We start from the raw sequence: 26,523 nt of genomic DNA, 5'->3' as shown, positions 1-26,523 counted from the left end.
CACTGTGTACATACATTACATCACTTATCCTGTATTATACTCCAGAGCTGCGCTCACTATTCTGCTGGTGCAGTCACTGTGTACATACATTACATCACTTATCCTGTATTATACTCCAGAGCTGCGCTCACTATTCTGCTGGTGCAGTCACTGTGTACATACATTACATCACTTATCCTGTATTATACTCCAGAGCTGCGCTCACTATTCTGCTGGTGCAGTCACTGTGTACATACATTACATCACTTATCCTGTATTATACTCCAGAGCTGCGCTCACTATTCTGCTGGTACAGTCACTGTGTACATACATTACATTACTTATCCTGTATTATACTCCAGAGCTGCGCTCACTATTCTGCTGGTACAGTCACTGTGTACATACATTACATCACTTATCCTGTATTATACTCCAGAGCTGCGCTCACTATTCTGCTGGTGCAGTCACTGTGTACATACATTACATTACTTATCCTGTATTATACTCCAGAGCTGCGCTCACTATTCTGCTGGTGCAGTCACTGTGTACATACATTACATCACTTATCCTGCATTATACTCCAGAGCTGCGCTCACTATTCTGCTGGTGCAGTCACTGTGTACATACATTACATTACTTATCCTGTATTATACTCCAGAGCTGCGCTCACTATTCTGCTGGTGCAGTCACCGTGTACATACATTACATTACTTATCCTGTATTATACTCCAGAGCTGCGCTCACTATTCTGCTGGTACAGTCACCGTGTACATACATTACATTACTTATCCTGTATTATACTTCAGAGCTGCGCTCACTATTCTGCTGGTGCAGTCACTGTGTACATACATTACATCACTTATCCTGTATTATACTCCAGAGCTGCGCTCACTATTCTGCTGATGCAGTCACTGTGTACATACATTACATCACTTATCCTGCATTATACTCCAGAGCTGCGCTCACTATTCTGCTGGTGCAGTCACTGTGTACATACATTACATCACTTTTCCTGCATTATACTCCAGAGCTGCGCTCACTATTCTGCTGGTGCAGTCACTGTGTACATACATTACATTACTTATCCTGCATTATACTCCAGAGCTGCGCTCACTATTCTGCTGGTGCAGTCACTGTGTACATACATTACATTACTAATCCTGCATTATACTCCAGAGCTGCGCTCACTATTCTGCTGGTGCAGTCACTCTGTACATACATTACATTACTTATCCTGTATTATACTCCAGAGCTGCGCTCACTATTCTGCTGGTACAGTCACTGTGTACATACATTACATTACTTATCCTGTATTATACTCCAGAGCTGCGCTCACTATTCTGCTGGTACAGTCACTGTGTACATACATTACATTACTTATCCTGTATTATACTCCAGAGCTGCGCTCACTATTCTGCTGGTGTAGTCACTGTGTACATACATTACATTACTTATCCTGTATTATACTCCAGAGCTGCGCTCACTATTCTGCTGGTACAGTCACTGTGTACATACATTACATTACTTATCCTGTATTATACTCCAGAGCTGCGCTCACTATTCTGCTGGTGTAGTCACTGTGTACATACATTACATTACTTATCCTGTATTATACTCCAGAGCTGCGCTCACTATTCTGCTGGTGCAGTCACTGTGTACATACATTACTTATCCTATATTATACTCCAGAGCTGCGCTCACTATTCTGCTGGTACAGTCACTGTGTACATACATTACATTACTTATCCTGTATTATACTCCAGAGCTGCGCTCACTATTCTGCTGGTGCAGTCACTGTGTACATACATTACATTACTTATCCTGTATTATACTCCAGAGCTGCGCTCACTATTCTGCTGGTACAGTCACTGTGTACATACATTACATTACTTATCCTGTATTATACTCCAGAGCTGCGCTCACTATTCTGCTGGTACAGTCACTGTGTACATACATTACATTACTTATCCTGTATTATACTCCAGAGCTGCGCTCACTATTCTGCTGGTGCAGTCACTGTGTACATACATTACATTACTTATCCTGTATTATACTCCAGAGCTGGGCTCACTATTCTGCTGGTGCAGTCACTGTGTACATACATTACATTACTTATCCTGTATTATACTCCAGAGCTGCGCTCACTATTCTGCTGGTACAGTCACTGTGTACATACATTACATTACTTATCCTGTATTATACTCCAGAGCTGCGCTCACTATTCTGCTGGTGCAGTCACTGTGTACATACATTACATTACTTATCCTGTATTATACTCCAGAGCTGCGCTCACTATTCTGCTGGTACAGTCACTGTGTACATACATTACATTATTTATCCTGTATTATACTCCAGAGCTGCGCTCACTATTCTGCTGGTACAGTCACTGTGTACATACATTACATTACTTATCCTGTATTATACTCCAGAGCTGCGCTCACTATTCTGCTGGTGTAGTCACTGTGTACATACATTACATTACTTATCCTGTATTATACTCCAGAGCTGCGCTCACTATTCTGCTGGTGCAGTCACTGTGTACATACATTACTTATCCTGTATTATACTCCAGAGCTGCGCTCACTATTCTGCTGGTACAGTCACTGTGTACATACATTACATTACTTATCCTGTATTATACTCCAGAGCTGCGCTCACTATTCTGCTGGTGCAGTCACTGTGTACATACATTACATTACTTATCCTGTATTATACTCCAGAGCTGCGCTCACTATTCTGCTGGTACAGTCACTGTGTACATACATTACATTACTTATCCTGTATTATACTCCAGAGCTGCGCTCACTATTCTGCTGGTGCAGTCACTGTGTACATACATTACATTACTTATCCTGTATTATACTCCAGAGCTGCGCTCACTATTCTGCTGGTGCAGTCACCGTGTACATACATTACATTACTTATCCTGTATTATACTCCAGAGCTGCGCTCACTATTCTGCTGGTACAGTCACCGTGTACATACATTACATTACTTATCCTGTATTATACTCCAGAGCTGCCCTCACTATTCTGCTGGTGCAGTCACTGTGTACATACATTACATTACTTATCCTGTATTATACTCCAGAGCTGTGCTCACTATTCTGCTGGTGCAGTCACTGTGTACATACATTACATTACTTATCCTGTATTATACTCCAGAGCTGCGCTCACTATTCTGCTGATGCAGTCACTGTGTACATACATTACATTACTTATCCTGAGTTTATACTTGACACTGTAATGCAGTTTTCTGATCACTAGATGGCACTAGAGGAGTAACCAGATCCCTGACTACAAACCTCCCCTGTGTAGTCTGATCTTTCATCTGCCCCCTACTGGGTAAATGAGTAAAACTGCAGGCTCAGACTACACAGAGTATATGGTGTCAGTAAATTCACCTCACTCTCTGCATTGCTGCTTTAGCAAAACGATGAGGGTGAAGTTGGGGCAGAGACGGCTGATGGGGGGACAAATGGAGATGGAGAAGGATGGCAATGACGTGGTAACATGTTATAGTACAGCGCTCGCTGAAGATTTTATGGAGAATGACCAGAAGAGACCGATACACTTAATGTCATACATATATTAAATGTCTTTTAAAGGGATTATCCCAATCTTTACTCTTACCCACAGGGACCCCCAGTGATCACCCCACAAGTGCCCCGTGTGATTGGTGACGTGTACGGCCATCTCTTCTGTACGGCCTCCAGGATGGTGATCCCATAGACATAAATGGAGTGGTTGGAAAGGCGTGTCCACCGGCACTCTATCCATAGAAGTCACTCGGACTAGTGATTGCCTGGGGTCCCAGTGATAAACCCCAAGCCAATTCCCCACCCCCAGACACCCCCAGCCGCCAATCAGTGCATTGTATTGGACCTCGTTCACTTAAAGGGATTTTCTTAGGATAGGTCACCATTATCTGACCATTGGGGGAGGGGCGGCTGGTGATGTCACATTCAGTGGTCACATGGTACAGAAGCAGCTCAGTCCAAATCAAATGACCGGGGCTGAGCTGCGATACCAAGGACAGCTCCTACACCATGGACTCTAATCTGATGGATACATTTGTTGCAATCCCGGTAAACCCCTGAACCCCTGCCGATCCCCTTACTTGGACCCATCACGAAATGGACTAGAGATTACAGAGGATCGGAAAGTCTCGCTGCGCTCTTGCGTTGAGGAGAAAGGCCCAAAAAATTCTGCTGCAAAAGCAACGACATCCTCCGGCTTCCTGAGAAGTAAGAACTGCATGAAGTCTGCCAGAAGAGCCTTCACTTCCGGATGTCGTCGCAGGTAGGTCTCGTGATCGGACAGAAGTTCTTCCTGTGGAATAAAACACATGATAGCACCGGCCCCTGTAGTGCTGGGGGAACAACAGTCTGCAATGGGGTGTTTAAGGGTGCAAATATTAAGGGTATGTTCACACGGCGCAATCCATGGTGACACCTCGGCCCCTACATATTTATAATAACAAGCCACACTTCCATTCTGACTCTAGGACATCTGACTGATATATGAAGACGCCGCAGCCCCTCATAAATCTCCGGTTCTCTGCACCAGTCCGGCCTTCATTAAGACTGACATACAATCTTAGGGCTAGTTCACACGTGGGCAAAGGGGAGGTTTTTGACAGCGGAATTCGCTTCAAAAACCTCTCCTTTAACATGGTGGTCTATGTAGACCACTAGCTTTTTTTTTCCTCCTAGCGTTTTCCGCCTGAAGAAGCGACATGACCTTTCTTCAGGCGGAAAACGCCTGAAGAATTGCATAGAAGTGAATGGGAGGCGAAAACCGCACGGTAAAAAACCGTGCGGTTTTTTGCACACAAAACCGCGTGGTTTTTTGCAAAAAAAAAGCGCGGTTTTCGCCTGCAGTTTCTATAGCACATATAGGAAAAAAAAAACCTAGCGAAAACCGCGTCAAAAACCTCGTCAAAAACCGCGTGGAATGCAAAAAACTGCGTCAAAAAAACTCCCCGAGGTTTTTTACCTCGCACAAATAAGCTAGGCGGTTTTCACGTGTGAACTGACCCTTACAGTCTTGGTAAAACTGCCCAATGTCTCCTTCATGGCGCCGTCAGGGGAAGATGCCAGAAATACGCGAGAGGGAGAATAAATCTGTATTGTAACTGGGGACAACCTTGGTTTACAAAACTTGAGGAAGCAGTTGTGGTACTACAAGTCTCAGTGAGTCCTCCCGCCTTACATAGAATGCTGCACTTTGTAGTTCCCCAGAAGCCAAGGAGCCTATCTTTATGTACAGCGGTTCTGAACCTCATGTGTGTACCTTTCTATCCAGGAATTGGGAGTACAGTTGTGCGTCTTCCTCCCAGTTTAGGGGCTTCTTTGCAAATTCTGGTTTGGGATCTTCATCCTCTGTAAACAGACATGACAACAAATATAAATATACACGATGTGATCAAAAGTATCCAGACACCCCCAAATAACATCCGTTTGTCATATTCGGTGCCTTGTGCTGCCCCCTACTGCCAGGTCCTCCATATCAGCGACCTCAGTAGACATTAGACATGGTGATAGAGCAGAATGGGGCGCTCCGCGGAGCTCACGGACTTCCCACGTGGTCAGGTGATTGGGGGCCACACATCACGCAGGTCAATGCCAAACGACGCCTCGCTTGGTGTAAGGAGCGTAAACATTGGACGATTGAACAGTGGAGAAACGTTGTGTGGAGTGACGAATCACGGTACACAATGTGGCGATCCGATGGCAGGGTGTGGGTATGGCGAATGCCTGGTGAATGTCCTCTGCCAGCGTGTGTAGTGCCAACAGTAATATTCGGAGGCGGTGGTGTTATGGTGTGGCGGTGTTTTTCATGGAGGGGGCTTGCACCCCTTGTTGCTTTGCGTGGCACTATCACAGCACAGGCCGACATTGATGTATTAAACACCTTCTTGCTTCCCACTGTTGAAGAGCAATTCGGGGATGGCGATTGCATCTTACAACACGATGGAGCCCCTGTTCATACTGCACGGCCTGTGGCGGAGTGGTTACACCACAATAACATCTCTGTAATGGACTGGCCTGCACACAGTCCTGACCTGAATCCTATAGAACACCTTTGGGATGTTTTGGAACGCCGACTTGGTGCCAGGCCTCACCGACCTCCATCGATACCTCTCCTCAGTGTAGCACTCCGTGAAGAATGGGCCGCCATTCCCCAAGAAACCTTCCAGCACCTGATTGAACGTCTGCCTGCGAGAGTGGAAGCGTCATCAAGGCTAAGGGTGGGCCAACACCATATTGTATCCGGCATTACCCATGGAGGGCGCCACCAACTTGTAAGTCATTTTCAGCCGGGTGTCCGGATACTTTTAATCACATAGTATATATATATATATATATATATATATATATATATATATATATATATACATATATATACATATATATATACACACACTACATTACCAAGGCCCTATTCACATCTGCGTTCGAGTTTCCATTCAGAGGACCCCTGAATGGAAACCTATACGCATTAATAAAGTGGTTACCTTCAGGAACCCTGCAGACCCCATAGACTATAATGGGGTCCATGTGGTTTCCACTCGGTTTCCGCACAAAACATGCAAGAGATAAGTACTGTTGGCACGACTTGCAAAACTTTCCTAGACTTTTTAAGAACTGTCTAATAGTTTGGAGTATCTGACAATACAGCGCTTACCAGGTCCCATAGATACTGCATGAAATTATTTTACTGTGTATATAATGGAGTTATTTTCCCGCCCCTGAGGAACTTGAAAGTCAATTCCCCCCTAGGAGAATCCCACCATGGCCGCCGTGTGACAATTGACTCGCAGGCTGTAGAGACATTACCTGGCTCAGACAGTATCGGCATCTGTGTGATTCTCATGGTGAGCAGAGACCCGACCTGGACTCGGCTGGCTAAATGTCTGCGGGAACCAATGACAGAGACATGTGGACATGATGGAATACACTGGGGCAGATTTATGAAGGCTGCTGTTACCGACATACATTACAGAAACACAAGTGGTCTTATATACGTTACCCATCTGATAGAAAGTAGCACTGCCAGGTGACTGGGACGTCCTCTGAGTGAGTCGCTCGCTCGATGCCATACACTTCTACTGAGTCTTTGCCGATGAGCTGAGGACGGAGGCCGAGTTCTCGCTACAACGCAGAGTCCACATATATAGTCAGACACAGCAATGTATGGAGCCATGTAGGTCTCATGTCACACAACTTACATAGGAGGAGACGCACAAGTTCATCTCTGCATCCAAGGTCAGAAAATCCAAGTTTGGCGGGTTCCTCCTCCGTGCCAGAAGACGCATGATCAGCAGGTTTGAGGCCTCAGAAATGAAGCCAGTCAGCAAGCTGGAGTTGTAGGACTTTGATTCCTGATGGACTTGCTGTGGAGGGAAGTGGAAAGTTGATGAGAATTATGGATGCATTAGGCCTCATTCAACTTGTTGCCCCGGGACCTTAATACAAAATCTGTGATGGGTTACCCCTTTACCAACTGAAGTCTTTTCCTTGTCCTTTGGGCCCCCCCAGGGCCTCGTAGCTATTGCTACCACTGAACCTCCTTGTGTGCACCCCTGGAATTCAAGGCAAATGTTCTGCACTGGAAAATGCATCCGCAGAGGGCACGTGAAAGGTTTGCATTATATTCCTGCAGTACTACATAGCTAAGCGATACGATGGATGCTGCACCCAGTTATGGCTAATACAGGGGTCCTCAATATGCTCTGATACCAGCTTCCCTGCTCTGTAATACACTTTGCACCCCCGGGGCCAGACATCGTGTGCTGGTGACTGACCTGACCCTCAGTAGTGACTCTGCTGATCACCATCTGGTCGTCTCGTCTCCTCATGTGAGTTTTCTTATCCAATGAGTGTCCTTTGAGCTATAAAAAAAATTAACAAATTAATGAACGACATCAATGTCATGTCCATTAAACTGGTTGTCAGAACTCCTGCAGATCAGCTGTTACCCCATGACCACATTAGTTACCCCAAGTGCCACTATAATATGATGATGTTACAATGAGTCTGATGGCGCGTTACCTTTACAAACTCGTGATGGTGCTGATCCAGGGTCTCCAGCTGTAGAGAGATATAAGCTACAAAAAGACAAAGTCATAAATCTCTGGGAACAAACACCCTGTGTAGATATATCCAATATTATATACAGCTCTATAGGGTGTATCCTGCACTGACCTGTGATGGAGCTGCCGCAGGGAACATCATCGACGGAGCTGGAACTGCTGATGTGAACCAGGAAACATTTCTCATCCTCCAGTCCGTCCTGCGCATAGTACGCGGACTGGACATTGACAGTAAAAGAGCCGAGCTCAGCACCAGACTCCGAGACGGACTGTAAAGACTCCGAGAAGAGGCAAAGACGCAGCTCCTCCAACCCTGGGGAACACATGGATATATAGATCATATATGGGGTATATTGGGTATGCTGGGAGTTGTAGTTTCCGCTAGAGGGTCAAAGCACTCACCCACGCTGGATATGAATTCCAGGGCCTCTGAACTGGCACTCAGCTGCCTGGGGGGTTCAGTAATCTCCACTTTGGTTACGCCGCTTGACGCCATCTTGTTCGATACCTGTGAAATAACAGCACCAGTTACATAGGAAGATACATGAAGTTGTGTACACTGCAGGTGATCTGAGGATCCATCTGTGCTAGAGGAACCTGTCTGGCAGAAGATCCCTAAAACCCATCGCTCCTCTTGGCTGAATCGGGGAACCTGTGTGCTTTAGCAGGAGTCCAGGAGATGTCTGCTCGGACCATGAGACCCCGTGTATGCAATACTGTCACGTATCATCCTGTGTATTATCATCGTACGGGTGAGCTTTCTTTATTGGAGGGACAACCACAATATAGAGCACCAGTGACAAGATATGAAGGGTCAGATCTGTCCCAGGTCCTCTCCCTCATCAAAATAGGGCCTGATGCGGATGTCTGAAGACACTAACAGCAGCAGGACACATACCAGGAGGGGTGACTGAACTCAGCACATTGTCGCCTTTCTAGCGCTATATAATACTGCACATTTCTGAGGACAGGGCAGAATTTGGAGCGGATTCTGTCTCAATACTCACCAAATTCCAGCTAGAACAGGGGTAGGGAACCATCAGCTCTCCAGCTGTTGCAAAACTACAACACCCAGCATGCATACTACTCTGCTGCTCGTGGAACTCCCATGGAAGTGAATGGAGCATGCTGGGAGTTGTAGTTTCACAGCAGCTGGAGAGCCGGAGGTTCCCGACCCCTCAGCTATAATCTGTCTCCCATTGTTCTCAGTGGAAGGTAGTGATGTCCTTCTTGATCTTGCCACAGATTTGATGGCACGAAGCTCACGCTGTTTAGCGCCATTGTATCTGAGGTTATTAAAGTGAGCAAAGCCGCAGAGATTTTAAAGACTAAAATGCACAAAATTTTCTGGAACGCCATAGTTAAAGGGGATGTGTCCTTAAAGGTTTGTATGATGCTGGTGGATGTAAATAGAGCGCCGGTCATATAAGGTCACTGCGCTTCATTCACCGGAGGCTTCACAGGGACTTTGGGTCTCACCGGGGTCCATGCGGTCAAACCCTCAGCGATCTGACACTTACCCCCTTGTCCTGTGAGGAGCGAATAAGTGTCCATAGTGGCGCAACCCCTTTAATTTTATGAAGGGGAGCAATGAGGGACAGAGGAACATGGGTCGGAAGTCAGGACTGTCCCTCCAAGCAGTGATGGCCGTATATGGGGCACAGTCAGGAGATGATGGGGTTTTTTTTGTTTTTTGGTTTGTTTGTTTGTTGTTTTTTTTTTGTTTTTTTTTTGGGGGGGGGGGGTGTTAAAAAAAAAATGTTGCATGTTTGATGCAAATAAAATCACTAGAACCCCCCGCCTGCTGACCACTCAACAATCACAACACAAGTCCTACTCATGCAGCCATTTTCCTGGTGACATTTCCATACACACCACTAACAAAAGGGTCTTCAAGAAAATGGCCGCCGGCACGACCACAAATCCATCCCGGCACATTGCCTGCCCCTGCGGCAAAACCTTCACACAGATGTCTCTGATACCCCAACACACCGCACTATCACACACAGCCTTACCGCCCCGGCCCCTCATACACCGGGCTGCGGCCTCTCCTCTCCCGCTCCGCCAAGCACAAGGCAGCGCTCCGGCCTCCGACACACAGGCTGCGTCCGTTACTTGTCAACAAGAGTCATCTCCATACCAACATGTTTACGTCTCTCCCTTTATTACTTAGCATTGCCATCTAGTGGTCAAACACTAAACTGCAGCCTGGCGTGCATGTGTATAGGAGGGATTGGCAGGTACCAATGTACAGGCAGGACGGGGGGGGGGGGGCCCAGAGGAAAGGTTCCATAGGTTGGACCTGCCCCACACAAGGTATAATACCCCCTTAGTGCCCCCCCCCACACACAGCGATATGCCCCTGCATTGTCCCTGTATAATGGGCCATCACAGTTTCATGTTCCCCCTTCTTGTTACCTCCACAATACATTCCCTTGTGTCTCTGGTCCTGGAGGCTTCAGGCAGCAGAAAGCAGCGTTATACTCGGCTCACCTTGCATCACAATACACAGAGGAGTTTGGGATGGGATCACCGGACCAGCACGCCAAACACTGGACTACCCCAAGGTCCCCGCACTAACATAGGGCCTAGTGCAAGTGTAGTATTAGCCCTGTGGTCAAAACAGCCCTGGCTCGTGCACATTGGCTTTTCAGCCACAGCTTCCAATTTTAAAACAAGAGACCCTTTATAGTCCGTGGGGTCTGTCAGGCTCCATCTGCGCCCACTAGTTTATTGGTCTGCTCCCCTGATGGATCAAACAGAGAGCCGATGCTAATGTGACTATAATAAATCCTCTGTAGTGGGAAAGCTCTCCATGCTCTAGCCCCACCTTTTAGGACATAGCGCCTGCATAATCTGGTCATATATGGTGTAATAAGCCTCTGTACACAGCACGCCGTTTGACCCCCTGAGGAGGGTTAGATGGTCAGACTAGGTACAGACTTGTGCCGGGGTGGGGGTGGGACGACTAAACATTGGAGCACTGTCCGCTAAAACAGCAGTTAGACTCCATAGACTATAAATGGGGTTCACACTTTGGCAGGACTTTTGTCTACAGAGATGCCGGCGCAGATGTAAAACATCTAAGTCACACGGCAGCTTTGTGCTCATATTACACGCCAATAAAAGGAACATTTGCACAATAGTCCCAGGACACAAATAAAACAACCTCAAAATGTGACTCAGCAAACAGCACCTCCAAATAAAGCAAATTGTAGGTTTTGGAGAAAGAATAGGGAGCGCAGTTTTGCTAAACCAAGACATAAGTGGAGCTACTTTGGAGAATAATCTTAAAGCTAGATGGGACGCGGGGGAAGAGTCACTACTGGGGCCCAAGGGGTGGAGGATGCACAAAAGGTTCCTCTGCCACATAACTACTACAAGTGAAAAATGGAGCCTAGAAGGGGCCTCTGCACGTTTACTCTTCATATACGAAGCTCCTCAGTTATGTAACTGCATATAACATGGACAGGTCACCACTTCCCTTCAGTCAGTCTCACTTCTGCAGTAGATACATGTACATAACAGCACATGGTCATATGACAGCAACAAACCCCTCACCCTCCCTTATAGACTCGGCTTTCACGTGATCAGATTTTTACTGGTCCCCAGTCCTCAAAAACTTCTCTCTCAATTGCCCAAAATAAGTGAAGCCTAAAATTAGGAGAGCCAATAAAAAGAAAATACGCTCTAAAGAGTATCAAGATAATACCACATCCAGCCTGGCTTCCGATCCTGAGAGAAGGAAACAGACTGGTCTGTGAGATTATATACTAGGAACGTCCAAGCTAGTGCCCCGGGCTTTACACATCCAGCCACAGGGAGCGCTTGTAAGGACTGATCTGGTTTAGTAGTTCTGCCTGCCATAAGACCAAGCAAAAAGACCCTGCACATCTCAGATCAGGGGTCTACATACAATCTAGATCAAATACAGAAGGTAAGCCATTCATCTAGAATAATGCACGCTGTCAAAGTTTTATACACCATGTGATGTATCTAGACCCCTGATGATTTGAGAAACGCGTAGGATCGCCCTCCTGTCTATTTTTGCACCATGTGAACTGCCCCGGCCTTGTGGCAACTAGTGTGCTGCCCCCTAGTGGTGGTTGTAAGAAGGCACCCCATAAACTGCTCTATGCAGGGGTCAGTGTGGTACATTCAAGACCTCACATTTGAGAATTTGACCAATATTGACACTTTATTTGCATTTTAGGGATAGAACAGAAAAACGAAAGACCTGGTATAAACCACAGACCTGACATGCAAAGATCTTACTCATGTAGAACCAGAAGACCCGTGTGGCTGAGAAAACATTTCCTTCCTCTTCTGACAACAGCATGATCTATGTCAATGGCTGACAGTGTACAGCAAGCAGCCAAGTACTGAATTCAATGATACTATGCAGTGAACCAAGCGGAGGTTGCTGAGGGTCAGAATATTGTCACTTACCTCTAGGTACGCGCAAGGGGTTTGGGGCTCTGTATCAGGATTGGGAAGGGAATTCACTTTATGGCATCTAACCTTGGTAGTGTCAGATAGGAGAAGATCACTAACCAAGAAAGAAAGAAAACCCCAAAACACACAAAGGTTTATTACACTGGCTTTATTAGTTACATGCGGCATACACGGTTATGGGCTCACGTACTGCATGTTTATTCCAAAGTTTCAGGTAAACCATCTCACCACTGGACACATCACTCGGCTCAGTTGGGCGCTGGTCCTCATCTGGATGACATCAAGTCGGCCTCATCCTGCCGGAGGAGAAGAGAGCGTAAGCATCATGGCTGCATTTAAGTAGATGAAATAGTTCTGACTGAGCAGAGGTCAGTTTAGTTTCGCTTCAAGGGTTTTTGTCATCATGCCACCCCAAAAGAGAGACACTGCTCAGGGGGCACTGTAATTCGGCCTTTTATGTCATCATTCCTCGGCTTTCACATATTGGTAAGGAGAAGCTTAAAGTGCTAGAAAGTCTGCTTTGTAGGATTAGATATATATATTTTTAGATCAGCAGTGCATAGGGTGGAAGCATGGAATAAAGCCTCTACATATCCCCGACTACTGCACTCCCTTGGTTATAGACTACAAACAAGCCTTGTGCCGTCTGATCCTGCAGGGTGCAACTCTTCTATGGTTTGTGGGTCATCAAGAAAGTGGCAGATGGTTTGGAGCAACAAATGCAAGATCAGACTGCACAGGATCGGTCTGTAACCACAGACACAGGAGCTGTATACACACTTAGGAGATTCAGTGATGAATACATCTAGCACAGCAGTGCACCCTCACTTGCACAGATACAAGATCAGAGTTGAATTTCTCTCACCTTGTCTAGAGGGAAGTTCCAGATTCCTCAGCTCCTACATGTGCTCAGTCCATAGACATCTAAAAGGAAACCAGGACAATATTATGCAGAGAACAATATAGGCAGAGATATAGGGGTGACCAAGGATCCACTTCACCCTACAGATACATCCTATGCAGCACTTCTTGCACAGCTAGTCACGTGGAAGAGGCAGCTGTACTGCAAATCACCCACAGGCAACCAGACCTGCACAGGACACATCCATGGAGTGATAGGGACTCCGCTCAGAGGCAGCAGTGGTCAGCCAGGTTTCGCTTCAGGAGGATTTGTCATCGTGTCCCCTGCAGAGAGTAACTGCTCAGAGGACACTGCAATTCGGCCTTTTTGGTCATCATTCCCCGTGCAGCCTTAGAGTCTCCCGCCTGATACCGCCACACGTACGAGATACCTACCTACAAGCAGCCCCGCTGTGGAGCAGACATGTTAGTAGTCACCAGGATCACGTCTCAGGGCGGCTGCACAGCGGAGAAGTGAAGGACGCCTCCTGGAATGAAGTGGAACAATTCAGTCTTGTACATGGGGGATGCAGATTACAGCTCTGGTCAGACCGATCTACTGAAAGCAGCATTGACCCTACTCCAACACTATCATCAGCATTGCCCCCGCTCCCACCTGCCGCCCCCTACTGGCAGCATGGCTCCCAACAATCCCAGATCCAGGAGGACAGTCCTAATTTTACATTGCTGCCCTGAGCCTACAGTTTGGCCCACTATGTCCCTGAAGAGTTAATTATAATGTGGAGGCATCACTATCCCCCCCCCCCCCCCTAACCCATGTTGTCTCACCCACCAGTGCCCCCCCACTATAGGGCCGCAGATCTCCCCGCGCACCGCTCACCACGTTACTGCCCTGCACCGCGCCATTGTGAGCTTCCCGACCATGTGATCAAGGAAGGGCGGCGCTAGTATTGGTGACGTAGCCAGTCACGTGTGTGGGAGGTGCTTGTCGCCGGCTCCTCGCTGCCCGGCTGCCTATTAACCAGCACTGTGTAGTTGTGGCCTTAGCTGGAGGTGCAGGCCCGGCCCTCAGGAGGCCGCAGACACCAGAACAGACAAATAGTCCAAGTCATTCCTATAATAAATATATTCCCCACCTACCCAGGGCTGTTCTGTCATGACTATAGCGCCCCCTGTGCTTTACACTGTGTCATCTCTCACATGGGCCGGGGTCCCACATAACTATTGTACCTGTGGCAATGGCTGCGGTAGATGTAAGATTACAGCGGTACCTTCAGTACAGAGGCGCCAACCTGAGGCACTATATACACTCCATTGTGGCCGTCCAAGATGGCGTCACAATACACATTATCAATGGAGGGGGTTATTAGCGATCTATCCTAAGGACCGGTCATCACTATGTGACCGGGGAGGTCTGACACCCAGGACCCTCCAGATCAGCAGAGATAGAGGCGGCGGGTGCTGCAGCCTCATCGATGACCGCCATGATCATGTACCAGGGGTATAACGTGCCAAGATTCCTGAAAAGTCTCTGGACGGCCCATAAGGGCTCAGCCAAGTGATCAATCACATCATGGCGTCTCCTCAAACTGATCAGCAGGACGCTTCAGTTTGATCTTAGGCCTCTCCTGTAGCTTTAGGATTCTTCAGAGCCCACAGACTAAAAATAACCTTCTTAGATTTTGCAGTTTACCTAAACAAGCAGCGCTGCAGTGTAAAGCACAAGCCAACGCTATCAGGCTGCACAGGTGCATATTGTCTGGTATATCCAGGGTGTGGCTAACCTTTCAGGTGCCATACATAACTATACTACCTGCAAGCTGGAGAGATCTACCGATAGACTGAATGTATAAAGAATTTATTTCTATACAATTAAAAAGTAACTCTCTCAGGTGTTAGAAGTCCCGCGTCACCTGATGTAGGTCAGACCAGGCTCATACACTGTAGCGCTCATCACTTTGCTGCCCCATCCAGGAACAATGCCCGCAGTCCTCAGGGCTGGTGATGGCACTTTGGGTTGGTAATGGGAGAGTCATGCAGCTTCTGACGCCATCACTGTGGGCACCTTCTTTGGTCAGTAGATCAAGGGCCCAAAGCTACTGGCTTGTTGTCTACAGCGCCTAGGACAGAGGACATTATGGGAGGGATACAGAACTACATATACCAGCAGTCCAGTACTCTAGCATGGCAACACTTCATACTCCAAGTTATGGTAATGGAGGGAAAATATAATTATATATATATATATATATATATATATATATATATATATATATATATCTGCACTAATTGAATATTTGCTTACAGGTTTAGGTCTCAAAGTGCAACAAAACCTGCACTTACCCCAAGATGGTGCAGCTCAAAAATGGTCAAATATGAGGATTTGATTCTGGAGATGTATAATGTTAAGTAGAAATGTTCCACCTCAGAGCTGCACCCAACCTGACCATCTCAGTGCACCCCCACCTAAGTAACCCAAAGCAAGACCACCCTATTTCTACCTGCTCATTGCAGCTTCATACCATGTAGCACCTGGAGCAGTCCTTTCCCTCTTCTAAGCCAAGTGCCCCATTCTCAGCACATTGCCATCCAGCAGTCAGCACAGACTTACCCAGACCAAGGGTCTAACCAGATGCAGTTTATACTTGTTTTGGGGTTTCTCTATGGCCTTATGCCTTATGTTGAATTCATGCTGGCGACTAGAACAATCCAAACCGCTGATCTCCAATAGTGAGAGCTGATAGAGGGGTACACAGATAAGAGGGGTGCTGTATTAGGATCACATGGAAGGGCAATAACAAGGCCTTACAGTGCACACATGGCTACTCCTAGTTCTATATGAGTTGCTAATAACCGTGCCAGCATATACAGCCACAAACTGCAGAGCGGCGTATGATGCCAAGTCACCGCTTTAAGGGGTCATGGCTACTAAAGAGATTACGGCCCATTGCTTTAAAGTGCAGGTATAAGAATAGTTAGTAATGCACCAGCAAAATACACAGCCACATATGGATCCCTATAGATGGTCTTGCACACGGCAGACATTTACCTGCACTGGGAAGTTTTAAAGTTACACTGGAAAAGTCCTAGATCTCACTGCATGGGGTAAAATCTGCAGAGTTTGGGACCAGTTTTCCACAAAAACCTCAATATATGAGTCCAGCAGACAAACTATGAAGGAGCTTTCCAGCGCAGATGAGTTTTACAACTGTTTTACAGGTTTTGGGTCCAATTCACATCAGGACTATGGTCAGTAATACGTGGACAGAACAGATTGTGCACAGCACATTACACTCAACAGAAAAGAAAAACCCACCAAAGCAGCAACACAACGCCCAGAAAGTTCTGGAAATTCAAGCATGACACCATCTATTACTGGAAGCCACAGCGCACACAGCTCTGCTACTCACCAGCCCACTGCTTCCTGTTACACAACCCACAGCAGCCATAGGGAGAGCTTTATAGCCACAGCTGAGGGGTGCTGGCCCATTCTGTCTGTGACTCACGGGGCTCAGCTGTGTCAGGTCTGATATAGTCACTCATTCACTATTATCCAATTCAGATTACGACTTCAAAAACTGCATGCAAAAAGCTGAAAGTGTAAATGCGCCCCTATTAGTATGATGCTTTAACTCTCTCCTTCCCAAAAGGAAAGCAAGAACGCTTACCGCGACATGTGAATATAACCTAACATCCCTGCAGCTTGATGACAGATTTGCGCGTTGTAATTGTCACAGTTGTCATGTGACCTCAGAGTGGCGCTATACGGTGATTGCAATTCATGCGCAAATCACGGAATTAAATGTCATGTACAGGCTACAAGCAACTCTGTAACCATTGCAACTTCTACAAGTCGGCCATATGTAAGGTTATTTATCCTACGGAATATCAGAAGTTACTTACAAATCTAAGTTTACGTATAAATTATAGTCTTCATATCGATCATATAGACCTCGCCGTGAACATATCACATGATCATAACGCGACTGCCCATATCAGACCCCTCTTCCATTGGTGTTGTCACTCTGCCGTGTTTCTGGTCCATGTGACAGTTACAAAGTTGTAGTTCTAAGTTCTGTATTGTACAGACAATGGCGCACACATCTCCGCCATCTTTTCTATATAAAAGTCGCCACCATTTTTTCCCCTCTTTTATATGTGACTTTGGTAATGCTGAATACAGAGTTTATAGATCCAGATTAAAGTATGCCTCTTCTTAGCGCCATTTCTTCTGGCCCGCACAGTTCATACATGTCACGGGTGACCACTGTAGATCTCCACCATCCTATGTGACCTGCTGTTGCCGCTTCCTATCCTTTTAGGTCGTGGTCCCTGTCGTGCAACTTCTTCACCAATGGAGTTCTATCTTCTAGGGTGCTACGACTGACTGCTAGTAGCAAAAACATCCAGCAATAGAATGTGACTATTCACTTACATTGGTGGAGGATTTGCAGGGTGACAGTGATCTATGACTATTGAGATATAATCTACCGCCCCCAGTGGCGCCTCTAGGAATTGCAGCTGCGACCAGTGTAGATAAGGAGGTGGAGAGCAGAGCTTATCTCAGGATCCTGGCAGACACCATGTTCTTGTTCATGAAGTCTTGTGCGTAGATACGTGCTGAGATAGCAGCCTGAAGTGTTTGTCCATCTTGCAGGGTAATGTCTATGTCTGAGGACGTCACCAGCTGATAAAGATCTCACAATTCTGTCACCTCAGAGGACACGGCCCAGGAATCATCGCCAATCCACAGCTCTGATTGCAAAAACAGTCACCGGTGTCTATAGCCAGCAGGGTATGGTGATGTATTGGAGGAGGTGTGGACAGGGATATTAGCATATTATGATGGCAGCCTCATCTGGAATATTCAGTTCTGGACATAATACAGTTTCCATACTATGGCATCTTCACCCATTTATTACCCCATTTTCTAGTGTAATCCACATTTATGATCTAGACCAGGTGGCATTAAACTGAGTGGGGATCATCATACTGGAGATGGGGCCACGAATGCTCCCACACCGTATATGCCCAATATTGGGCCTCCTCATGGTATTATTGCCAACACAAATTTTGACAGCTGCCAGGAGGGATCTTCATCTCCCGCCTGCTGTCCCCAAGCCCTGAACAAGTAGCAGGGTTTTGGCAATAATTCCTGCCACCATTAGTTCTAGTGATCAGGGCTTCGGGACAGTGAGTGGGCAATAAGTGTTCCTGCTGCCATAATGATATGAGAGTCAAGGGTTGGGACAGGCCACCAGTTGAATATCCCTGATCTAGACCAAAGACATAGCTATAGTTTTGAATGTCTATTCAATAAAACCCAAATTTAGCATCACAAAGGGCCTTTGAGTGCCAAGTTTTTATAGATTTGACAACTTGGTGGAACGACTTGACATCTATAGAGAGATCCAGTTATGCATTTGCAGGATCTTCTGCAGCAGTGTGACAAGTGAAGGGACCCCAATTCAGAGCGGCCTCATCTAAGCAGCCCCAACTCCGTTCACCATGATGGATTACAGCTCCAAGTTTTTTTGTAACATACTAGACACAGGCAGGGACGTCTTAATATTTTTTAGACATGGACGATTGAGCAGTCACTGATCTCTATACATTAAAACACACTTTTATTTGCACAATTAAAACAAAACACAACAACACAACCAGAAGTTTCTTCAATGGATGACGGCAGATCTCGGGATGGCTCAGGTGGAATGTCCTAAGGATGTGACAGTCTTAATCGCAGTCTCAACCTCTTGCCTGGTGATGATTCTCCTCTTATTATAGAGGGACAGCCTGGCAGCCTCAGAGGCGATGGACAGGATCAGATCAGATTCCTTGCACAAGTAGATGGCCTGTTCCTGAGGTTTCTGCAAGGAGCAAACAATTGTATTAGCACATGGAGAAAGCGTACCAAGCCCACCATGCATATCCCAGTAGCCCAGAGACCGTGCCTGGCACCCCCTCCCCCCTCCACATATTGAAGGCATGCTAGGAAGCCATTGGCACACCATTACTCCCAGCACCTACAGTGACAAATACATCTGACCGTACCCACAGACAGGGCAGAATGATTGGCATGGACCAAACATGGCTCTGCCTAACAGTGCAAGGAGTCTCAGGTCACCTCAAGCCTTCACCACCAGCCTGAGGCTTGAGATAGCCTTTCCCTTTGAACCGTGAGAATTACTTAGAAGAATAAGATCCTCGGATTAAGGTCATTAGCGACAATTCACAAGTCACAGCAGATCAGTCAGCTACAGATCTTACGCATGAGAGACACCAAGTAATGCCAAGACCGAGGACCAAGGAATCTACTACATGCTGTAAGGGAAGGCACAATACAAATCTATGGCTTAAAGCAAGCAAGCCATTCACAAACAATCTATTAGAGACGTTGGGCAAGCACCAATATGGCTATTAGGGTGACTCACTGGCATCCTGAACGGACATTTGCTATATAAAGCCATTGTATACATCATAACCAGGCAGGTTTACTGTTCAGGAGTCTAGAAAAGCTGGGTGATCACATTAACATGAGCAGATCGTTGTAATGATGGCCACTATGGCAGAAAGACAAGCCTGTCCTGACTATGGCAGTCACTGGGGATTTCTAGGTCTTGCACATCACACTGACCTGTTTTAATACCCTGTAGATGAAGCTGGAGTAGGTCTTAGACTTTCCTCGGCCTTTGCCCCCGGCAGTTCTCTGGCTTGTGGCTTCCATTTTGTTCATGGCGGCAGAGGAGCACTTCATCTTAGATTACTCAAGGAACCTGATAAGAAAGTGATGAGGATGATGCCAAGGACATACCGTGCAAAAGAGGAACAAAGCACAAGTGTTTATACTGCAGCTGACTAAGCAGTTCCCAGAGGCTCAGGATCCCAGTACTGGCAGTGTGAACACAGCCATGTCAACAGGTTATCTGTACAAGACTGTGTGCAATGCAAGTGCACCAAACCCATAGAGTAGACAGCACTCCATGGCTAGTGTGTATGAGCCCTAGAAGTTGGAGTATATCAGTATTCCCCCTACAGCTACACTGACATTTGGATAGCCAAGGGTAAATGCACTCAATGCAGCGTCTCAGTAGTTTCCAGCAGTGGTTGTGGATTTGTTAACCAACAGCACATCAATGCCATGAGATTAGTAGGGAGGTCACCGCACAGGATGGAACACACTTGCTAGGTTTTATCCATGCTCAGGTTTCCAAATTTTGCCTTTAGGAGAACTAGGGGTCACACCCCTCACATTATAGCCCTGCTTTCTCGCCCGTTCCCCAGGACGTGGACATAATGGGGCATAGGAATAGTAAGTGGCCACTTTTCCGTCTACATTTGCACCAGAAGTTATAACCAGTGTGCAACAAAAAAAAAAAAAAAAAAAAAAAAGTCACAGGCGCAACACCGGAGTTTGCACAGAATGGGCCTGGCTTATATGTGCCATGTAGACCAAAGTTAAGCTGGTATAAACTAATGAATTTGGATAATTTACTAGACATTTGGCTCAATAAATGAGCGGATGAATCATCTCATATTGTGCTCCAGTGTTTGTTTGTTTTATTACAGCCTGCAAGTTATTGGTCTTCATATTTTGTAGCAAATATTTGTTTCATGGTAAAGCTCAACACAAAGTCTGAGTCTGTTTTGGCAATTCCAGAAACTCTCCATATGTATATCTATAATTCCCAGGCAGGAGGGTCTCACACTGTGACCCTCACCAATGCAACAAGCCCATGTCATTTTGAGAATCAGTTTCAAAGAAAACACTCAACAGACTCCATTATAGTAGTGTGAACCAAGCATCAAAAAGGCTAAAAAATAAAAAATTCTATACTAATACCATTAAGCCCCATCACTTACCTTAAGACCACACTTTCCAGTACAGCTACTGACCAGAGCCCCCTGCTGGCTGTTATATAGCGGGGTCTCATGCGCCTCCCCCAGACCATCACCTGGTAGCCGCGCCCTGCAGCCATGTACTCAATTACCTTCATCTGGTCCTATCTTAGCTCCTCCCACCCAGAAAAAACCAAGAAAATAATTTTTCCAAGTAAAACCAGAACATTTGGTCATTGATGGGTTAAATGAATTATTTATTCACATGACATGTGACGGGTGTTTTTAAAACCATGGCTGTCTGTAGGTCTATTCACATGGCTATAGGTAAAACAGACAAGATAAAGCCTGTGTGTCCGTACTGTTATCCGCTAAAAACACGTTGATGGCCTTAGGGTGTGTTCAGATGGTGCAGTTGAGACCGCGTCAGAAAAAAAATAGGCATTTCTTGATGCAGTTGCATTTTTACAGGTGAAGCCCATTTAGTTAATGTTTCACTTGTAAAGTCAGAAACACGTTTCTTTCCTCATTGTGCGTTTTGGTTCATGTTTTTTTTCCTGGATATTTTATTACCACCTCCAGGGCACATTCACATGCCCTGGAGGTGGTAATAAACCGGCATTTAAAAACTGCATCAGAAAAACTGTGTGTAACACAGGACATGGATCTCGAAGGTACCAGCGGCTCTGTCTGGATCCCATAAAATGAATGGGATATGCCAAAGAAAGTGAGAGTGTTGGGCAGGGATCTGTGGCCAGCAGACAGGGAATGATGATGTAGCAGGGGCACCAGTCTGTAGCTGTGGGTATGGAGCGCTATTGGAGGCAATGGCCCTATGACATGACGTACAGAAGTGGGACAGGCTGTGGGGTCTGTAGACGGGGGCTCGTCTTCTCCTGATGGACGGGACTGACGCTGACCTGCCCTGTCTCCCCAGCACGGCCATTGGTCAGGCTGCAGTCAGCTGGCAGGATACATTGTGCTCTCCTACAGGATTTCCACACACTTACCACATAAATAATAGTCGCCACACCCTGGATAGAAGAAAATATAAGAAAATCCCCTAAATAACAATCTCACGCCCTGGTCCCATATTATAACAGTTATATGTCGTAGGATGGTGAAACAAAACACCGACCACCGGCAATCGTTTTGTATATTTATGTTTACTTGTCATCATATTTGGCAGCATTGTACAGACATTGCAGTCACTGTCCCATATAGGGCTCACAAGTTATATTCCCTATCAGTATGTCTTTGGAGTGTAGTAGGAAACCCACACAAACACAGAGAGATTGTCCTTGGCGGGATTCGAACCCAGGACTCCAGCGCTAGCCACTAAGCTATCGTGCTATTGTACTATTGCAATAAGTAGTGACTGTCCATGCTCCTAATGGTGGGTGCACCGAGCTGATTCCAAAGGATGTTGTCCATGCTCCTGTCCAGGCTACCTCTAGGCGGTGCTGCACTTATGTCATGGCACTGAAGGACATCAGGATGCTACATACAGCGCCTTGGCATTCTTCAGCGTTAGCAGCAGCGCACTCTGGTCTGGAAAGGAGAGTGGGTAGGTGAGCAAGAAATCATAGAAGTCATATATAACAAAGGGGCCATATACTGTGTAGAGTCCATATACTGTGTAGGGGACATATACTGAGAAGGGGACATATACTGTGTAGGGGACATATACTGTGTAGGGGCCATATACTGTGTAGGGGACATATACTGTGTAGGGGCCATATACTGTGTAGGGGACATATACTGAGAAGGGGACATATACTGTGTAGGGGCCATATACTGTGTAGGGGCCATATACTGTGTAGGGGACATATACTGTGTAGGGGCCATATACTGTGTAGGGAACATATACTGAGTAGGGGACATATACTGTGTAGGGGACATATACTGTGTAGGGTCCATATACTGTGTAGGGGACATATACTGTGTAGGGGACATATACTGTGTAGGGGACATATACTGTGTAGAGTCCATATACTGTGTAGGGGACATATACTGAGTAGAGTCCATATACTGTGTAGGGGCCATATACTGTGTAAGGGCCATATACTGAGTAGGGGACATATACTGTGTAGGGGCCATATACTGTGTAGGGGCCATATACTGTGTAGGGGGACATATACTGTGTAGGGGCCATATACTGTGTAGGGGCCATATACTGTGTAGGGGCCATATACTGAGTAGGGGCCATATACTGTGTAGGGGCCATATACTGTGTAGGGAACATATACTGAGTAGGGGACATATACTGTGTAGGGGCCATATACTGTGTAGGGGCCATATACTGAGTAGGGGCCATATACTGTGTAGGGGCCATATACTGTGTAGGGGCCATATACTGTGTAGGGAACATATACTGAGTAGAGGACATATACTGTGTAGGGAACATATACTGTGTAGGGAACATATACTGTGTAGGGGACATATACGGTGTAGGGGCCATATACTGTGTAGGGGCCATATACTGTGTAGGGGCCATATACTGTGTAGGGGCCATATACTGTGTAGGGAACATATACTGAGTAGGGGACATATACTGAGTAGGGGCCATATACTGTGTAGAGTCCATATACTGAGTAGGGGACATATACTGTGTAGGGGCCATATACTGTGTAGGGGCCATGTACTGAGTAGGGGCCATATACTGTGTAGGGGCCATATACTGTGTAGGGGCCATATACTGTGTAGGGAACATATACTGAGTAGGGGACATATACTGAGTAGGGGACATATACTGTGTAGGGAACATATACTGAGTAGGGGACATATACTGTGTAGGGGACATATACTGTGTAGGGGCCATATACTGTGTAGGGAACATATACTGAGTAGGGAACATATACTGTGTAGGGGCCATATACTGTGTAGGGGACATATACTATGTAGGGTCCATATACTGTGTAGGGGCCATATACTGTGTGGCCATATACTGTGTAGGGGCCATATACTGTGTAGGGGCCATATACTGAGTAGGGGCCATATACTGTGTAGGGGCTATATACTGTGTAGGGGCCATATACTGTGTAGGGGCCATATACTGTGTAGGGGCCATATACTGTGTAGGGGACATATACTGTGTAGGGGCCATATACTGTGTAGGGGCCATATACTGAGTAGGGGCCATATACTGTGTAGGGGCCATATACTGTGTAGGGAACATATACTGAGTAGGGGACATATACTGTGTAGGGGGCCATATACTGTGTAGGGGCCATATACTGAGTAGGGGCCATATACTGTGTAGGGGCCATATACTGTGTAGGGAACATATACTGAGTAGGGGACATATACTGAGTAGGGGACATATACTGTGTAGGGGACATATACTGAGTAGGGGACATATACTGAGTAGGGGACATATACTGTGTAGGGGCTATATACTGTGTAGGGGCCATATACTGTGTAGGGGCCATATACTGTGTAGGGGCCATATACTGAGTAGGGGCCATATACTGTGTAGGGGCCATATACTGTGTAGGGGCCATATACTGTGTAGGGAACATATACTGAGTAGGGGACATATACTGAGTAGGGGACATATACTGTGTAGGGGACATATACTGAGTAGGGGACATATACTGAGTAGGGGACATATACTGTGTAGGGGCTATATACTGTGTAGGGGCCATATACTGTGTAGGGGCCATATACTGTGTAGGGAACATATACTGAGTAGGGGACATATACTGTGTAGGGAACATATACTGTGTAGGGAACATATACGGTGTAGGGGACATATACGGTGTAGGGGCCATATACTGTGTAGGGGCCATATACTGTGTAGGGGCCATATACTGTGTAGGGGCCATATACTGAGTAGGGGCCATATACTGTGTAGGGGCCATATACTGTGTAGGGAACATATACTGAGTAGGGGACATATACTGAGTAGGGGCCATATACTGTGTAGAGTCCATATACTGAGTAGGGGACATATACTGTGTAGGGGCCATATACTGTGTAGGGGCCATGTACTGAGTAGGGGCCATATACTGTGTAGGGGCCATATACTGTGTAGGGGCCATATACTGTGTAGGGAACATATACTGAGTAGGGGACATATACTGAGTAGGGGACATATACTGTGTAGGGAACATATACTGAGTAGGGGACATATACTGTGTAGGGGACATATACTGTGTAGGGGACATATACTGTGTAGGGAACATATACTGAGTAGGGAACATATACTGTGTAGGGGCCATATACTGTGTAGGGGACATATACTATGTAGGGTCCATATACTGTGTAGGGGCCATATACTGTGTGGCCATATACTGTGTAGGGGCCATATACTGTGTAGGGGCCATATACTGAGTAGGGGCCATATACTGTGTAGGGGCTATATACTGTGTAGGGGCCATATACTGTGTAGGGGCCATATACTGTGTAGGGGCCATATACTGTGTAGGGGACATATACTGTGTAGGGGCCATATACTGTGTAGGGGCCATATACTGAGTAGGGGCCATATACTGTGTAGGGGCCATATACTGTGTAGGGAACATATACTGAGTAGGGGACATATACTGTGTAGGGGCCATATACTGTGTAGGGGCCATATACTGAGTAGGGGCCATATACTGTGTAGGGGCCATATACTGTGTAGGGGCCATATACTGTGTAGGGAACATATACTGAGTAGGGGACATATACTGTGTAGGGAACATACACTCACCGGCCACTTTATTAGGTACACCTGTCCAACTGCTTGTTAACACTTAATTTCTAATCAGCCAATCACATGGCGGCAACTCAGTGCATTTAGGCATGTAGACATGGTCAAGACAATCTTCTGCAGTTCAAACCGAGCATCAGTATGGGGAAGAAAGGTGATTTGAGTGCCTTTGAACGTGGCATGGTTGTTGGTGCCAGAAGGGCTGGTCTGAGTATTTCAGAAACTGCTGATCTACTGGGATTTTCACGCACAACCATCTCTAGGGTTTACAGAGAATGGTCCGAAAAAGAAAAAACATCCAGTGAGCGGCAGTTCTGTGGGCGGAAATGCGTTGTTGATGCCAGAGGTCAGAGGAGAATGGCCAGACTGGTTCGAGCTGATAGAAAGGCAACAGTGACTCAAATAGCCTCCCGTTACAACCAAGGTAGCCAGAAGAGCATCTCTGAACGCCGCACAGTACGTCCAACTTTGAGGCTACAGATGGGCTACAGCAGCAGAAGACCACACCGGGTGCCACTCCTTTCAGCTAAGAACAGGAAACTGAGGCTACAATTTGCACAAGCTCATCGAAATTGGACAATTGAAGATTGGAAAAA

At 46.4% G+C, this 26,523-nt stretch overlaps 2 protein-coding genes, 1 long non-coding RNA gene and 2 other non-coding genes across 6 annotated transcripts; all 5 read right to left on the bottom strand.

The window, feature by feature from the left end:
- Positions 1–3,547: 3,547 nt before the first annotated feature.
- On the bottom strand, positions 3,548–10,223 carry CATIP (ciliogenesis associated TTC17 interacting protein). Its single transcript, XM_075285713.1, has 10 exons — positions 10,092–10,223; positions 8,479–8,584; positions 8,189–8,389; positions 8,036–8,091; positions 7,789–7,875; positions 7,213–7,377; positions 7,014–7,135; positions 6,821–6,897; positions 5,274–5,362; positions 3,548–4,310 (listed from the first exon to the last, which is right to left on the bottom strand). The coding sequence occupies exons 2-10, from the start codon at positions 8,570–8,572 to the stop codon at positions 4,095–4,097; spliced, it is 1,107 nt and encodes a 368-aa protein (XP_075141814.1). The 5' UTR covers positions 8,573–8,584; positions 10,092–10,223; the 3' UTR covers positions 3,548–4,094.
- Positions 10,224–12,681: 2,458 nt separating this feature from the next.
- On the bottom strand, positions 12,682–14,316 carry LOC142217464 (uncharacterized). Of its 2 annotated transcripts, none has more exons than XR_012717382.1 (4): positions 14,273–14,316; positions 13,828–13,919; positions 13,397–13,455; positions 12,682–12,827 (listed from the first exon to the last, which is right to left on the bottom strand). It is a non-coding gene; the product is annotated as an uncharacterized LOC142217464 (long non-coding RNA). The 2 variants fall into 2 exon arrangements; XR_012717383.1 differs by having other exon boundaries at positions 14,225–14,310.
- LOC142217778 (small nucleolar RNA SNORD89) lies at positions 12,894–13,005 on the bottom strand. The gene has a single exon (XR_012717421.1). It is a non-coding gene; the product is annotated as a small nucleolar RNA SNORD89 (small nucleolar RNA).
- Positions 13,669–13,779, bottom strand: LOC142217777 (small nucleolar RNA SNORD89). Its single transcript, XR_012717420.1, has one exon. It is a non-coding gene; the product is annotated as a small nucleolar RNA SNORD89 (small nucleolar RNA).
- A 4,781-nt stretch (positions 14,317–19,097) lies between the features above and the next one.
- LOC142217285 (uncharacterized) lies at positions 19,098–20,149 on the bottom strand. The gene is made up of 2 exons (XM_075285478.1): positions 20,030–20,149; positions 19,098–19,262 (listed from the first exon to the last, which is right to left on the bottom strand). The coding sequence occupies exons 1-2, from the start codon at positions 20,147–20,149 to the stop codon at positions 19,098–19,100; spliced, it is 285 nt and encodes a 94-aa protein (XP_075141579.1).
- Between the last annotated feature and the right edge of the window lie 6,374 nt (positions 20,150–26,523).

This window comes from Leptodactylus fuscus, chromosome 8, assembly GCF_031893055.1.
Source record: "Leptodactylus fuscus isolate aLepFus1 chromosome 8, aLepFus1.hap2, whole genome shotgun sequence".
NCBI classification, from domain to species: domain Eukaryota; kingdom Metazoa; phylum Chordata; class Amphibia; order Anura; family Leptodactylidae; genus Leptodactylus; species Leptodactylus fuscus.
Note: the sequence above shows the minus strand (reverse complement) of the source record. Positions and strands in the feature narration are given on the sequence as shown.

Excerpts from the sequence above, each read along its gene's own strand:
- CATIP (XM_075285713.1), bottom strand. The coding sequence starts at position 8,572 with ATGGCGTCAAGCGGCGTAACCAAAGTGGAGATTACTGAACCCCCCAGG. Across the intron at positions 7,876-8,035 it reads ACCATCACGAGTTTGTAAAG|CTCAAAGGACACTCATTGGA; the intron begins GTAACGCGCCAT and ends TTTTTTTTATAG. Across the intron at positions 6,898-7,013 it reads TGCTACTTTCTATCAGATGG|ACATTTAGCCAGCCGAGTCC; the intron begins GTAACGTATATA and ends TGGTTCCCGCAG.
- LOC142217285 (XM_075285478.1), bottom strand. The coding sequence starts at position 20,149 with ATGAAGTGCTCCTCTGCCGCCATGAACAAAATGGAAGCCACAAGCCAG. Across the intron at positions 19,263-20,029 it reads TCTACAGGGTATTAAAACAG|AAACCTCAGGAACAGGCCAT; the intron begins GTCAGTGTGATG and ends TGCTCCTTGCAG.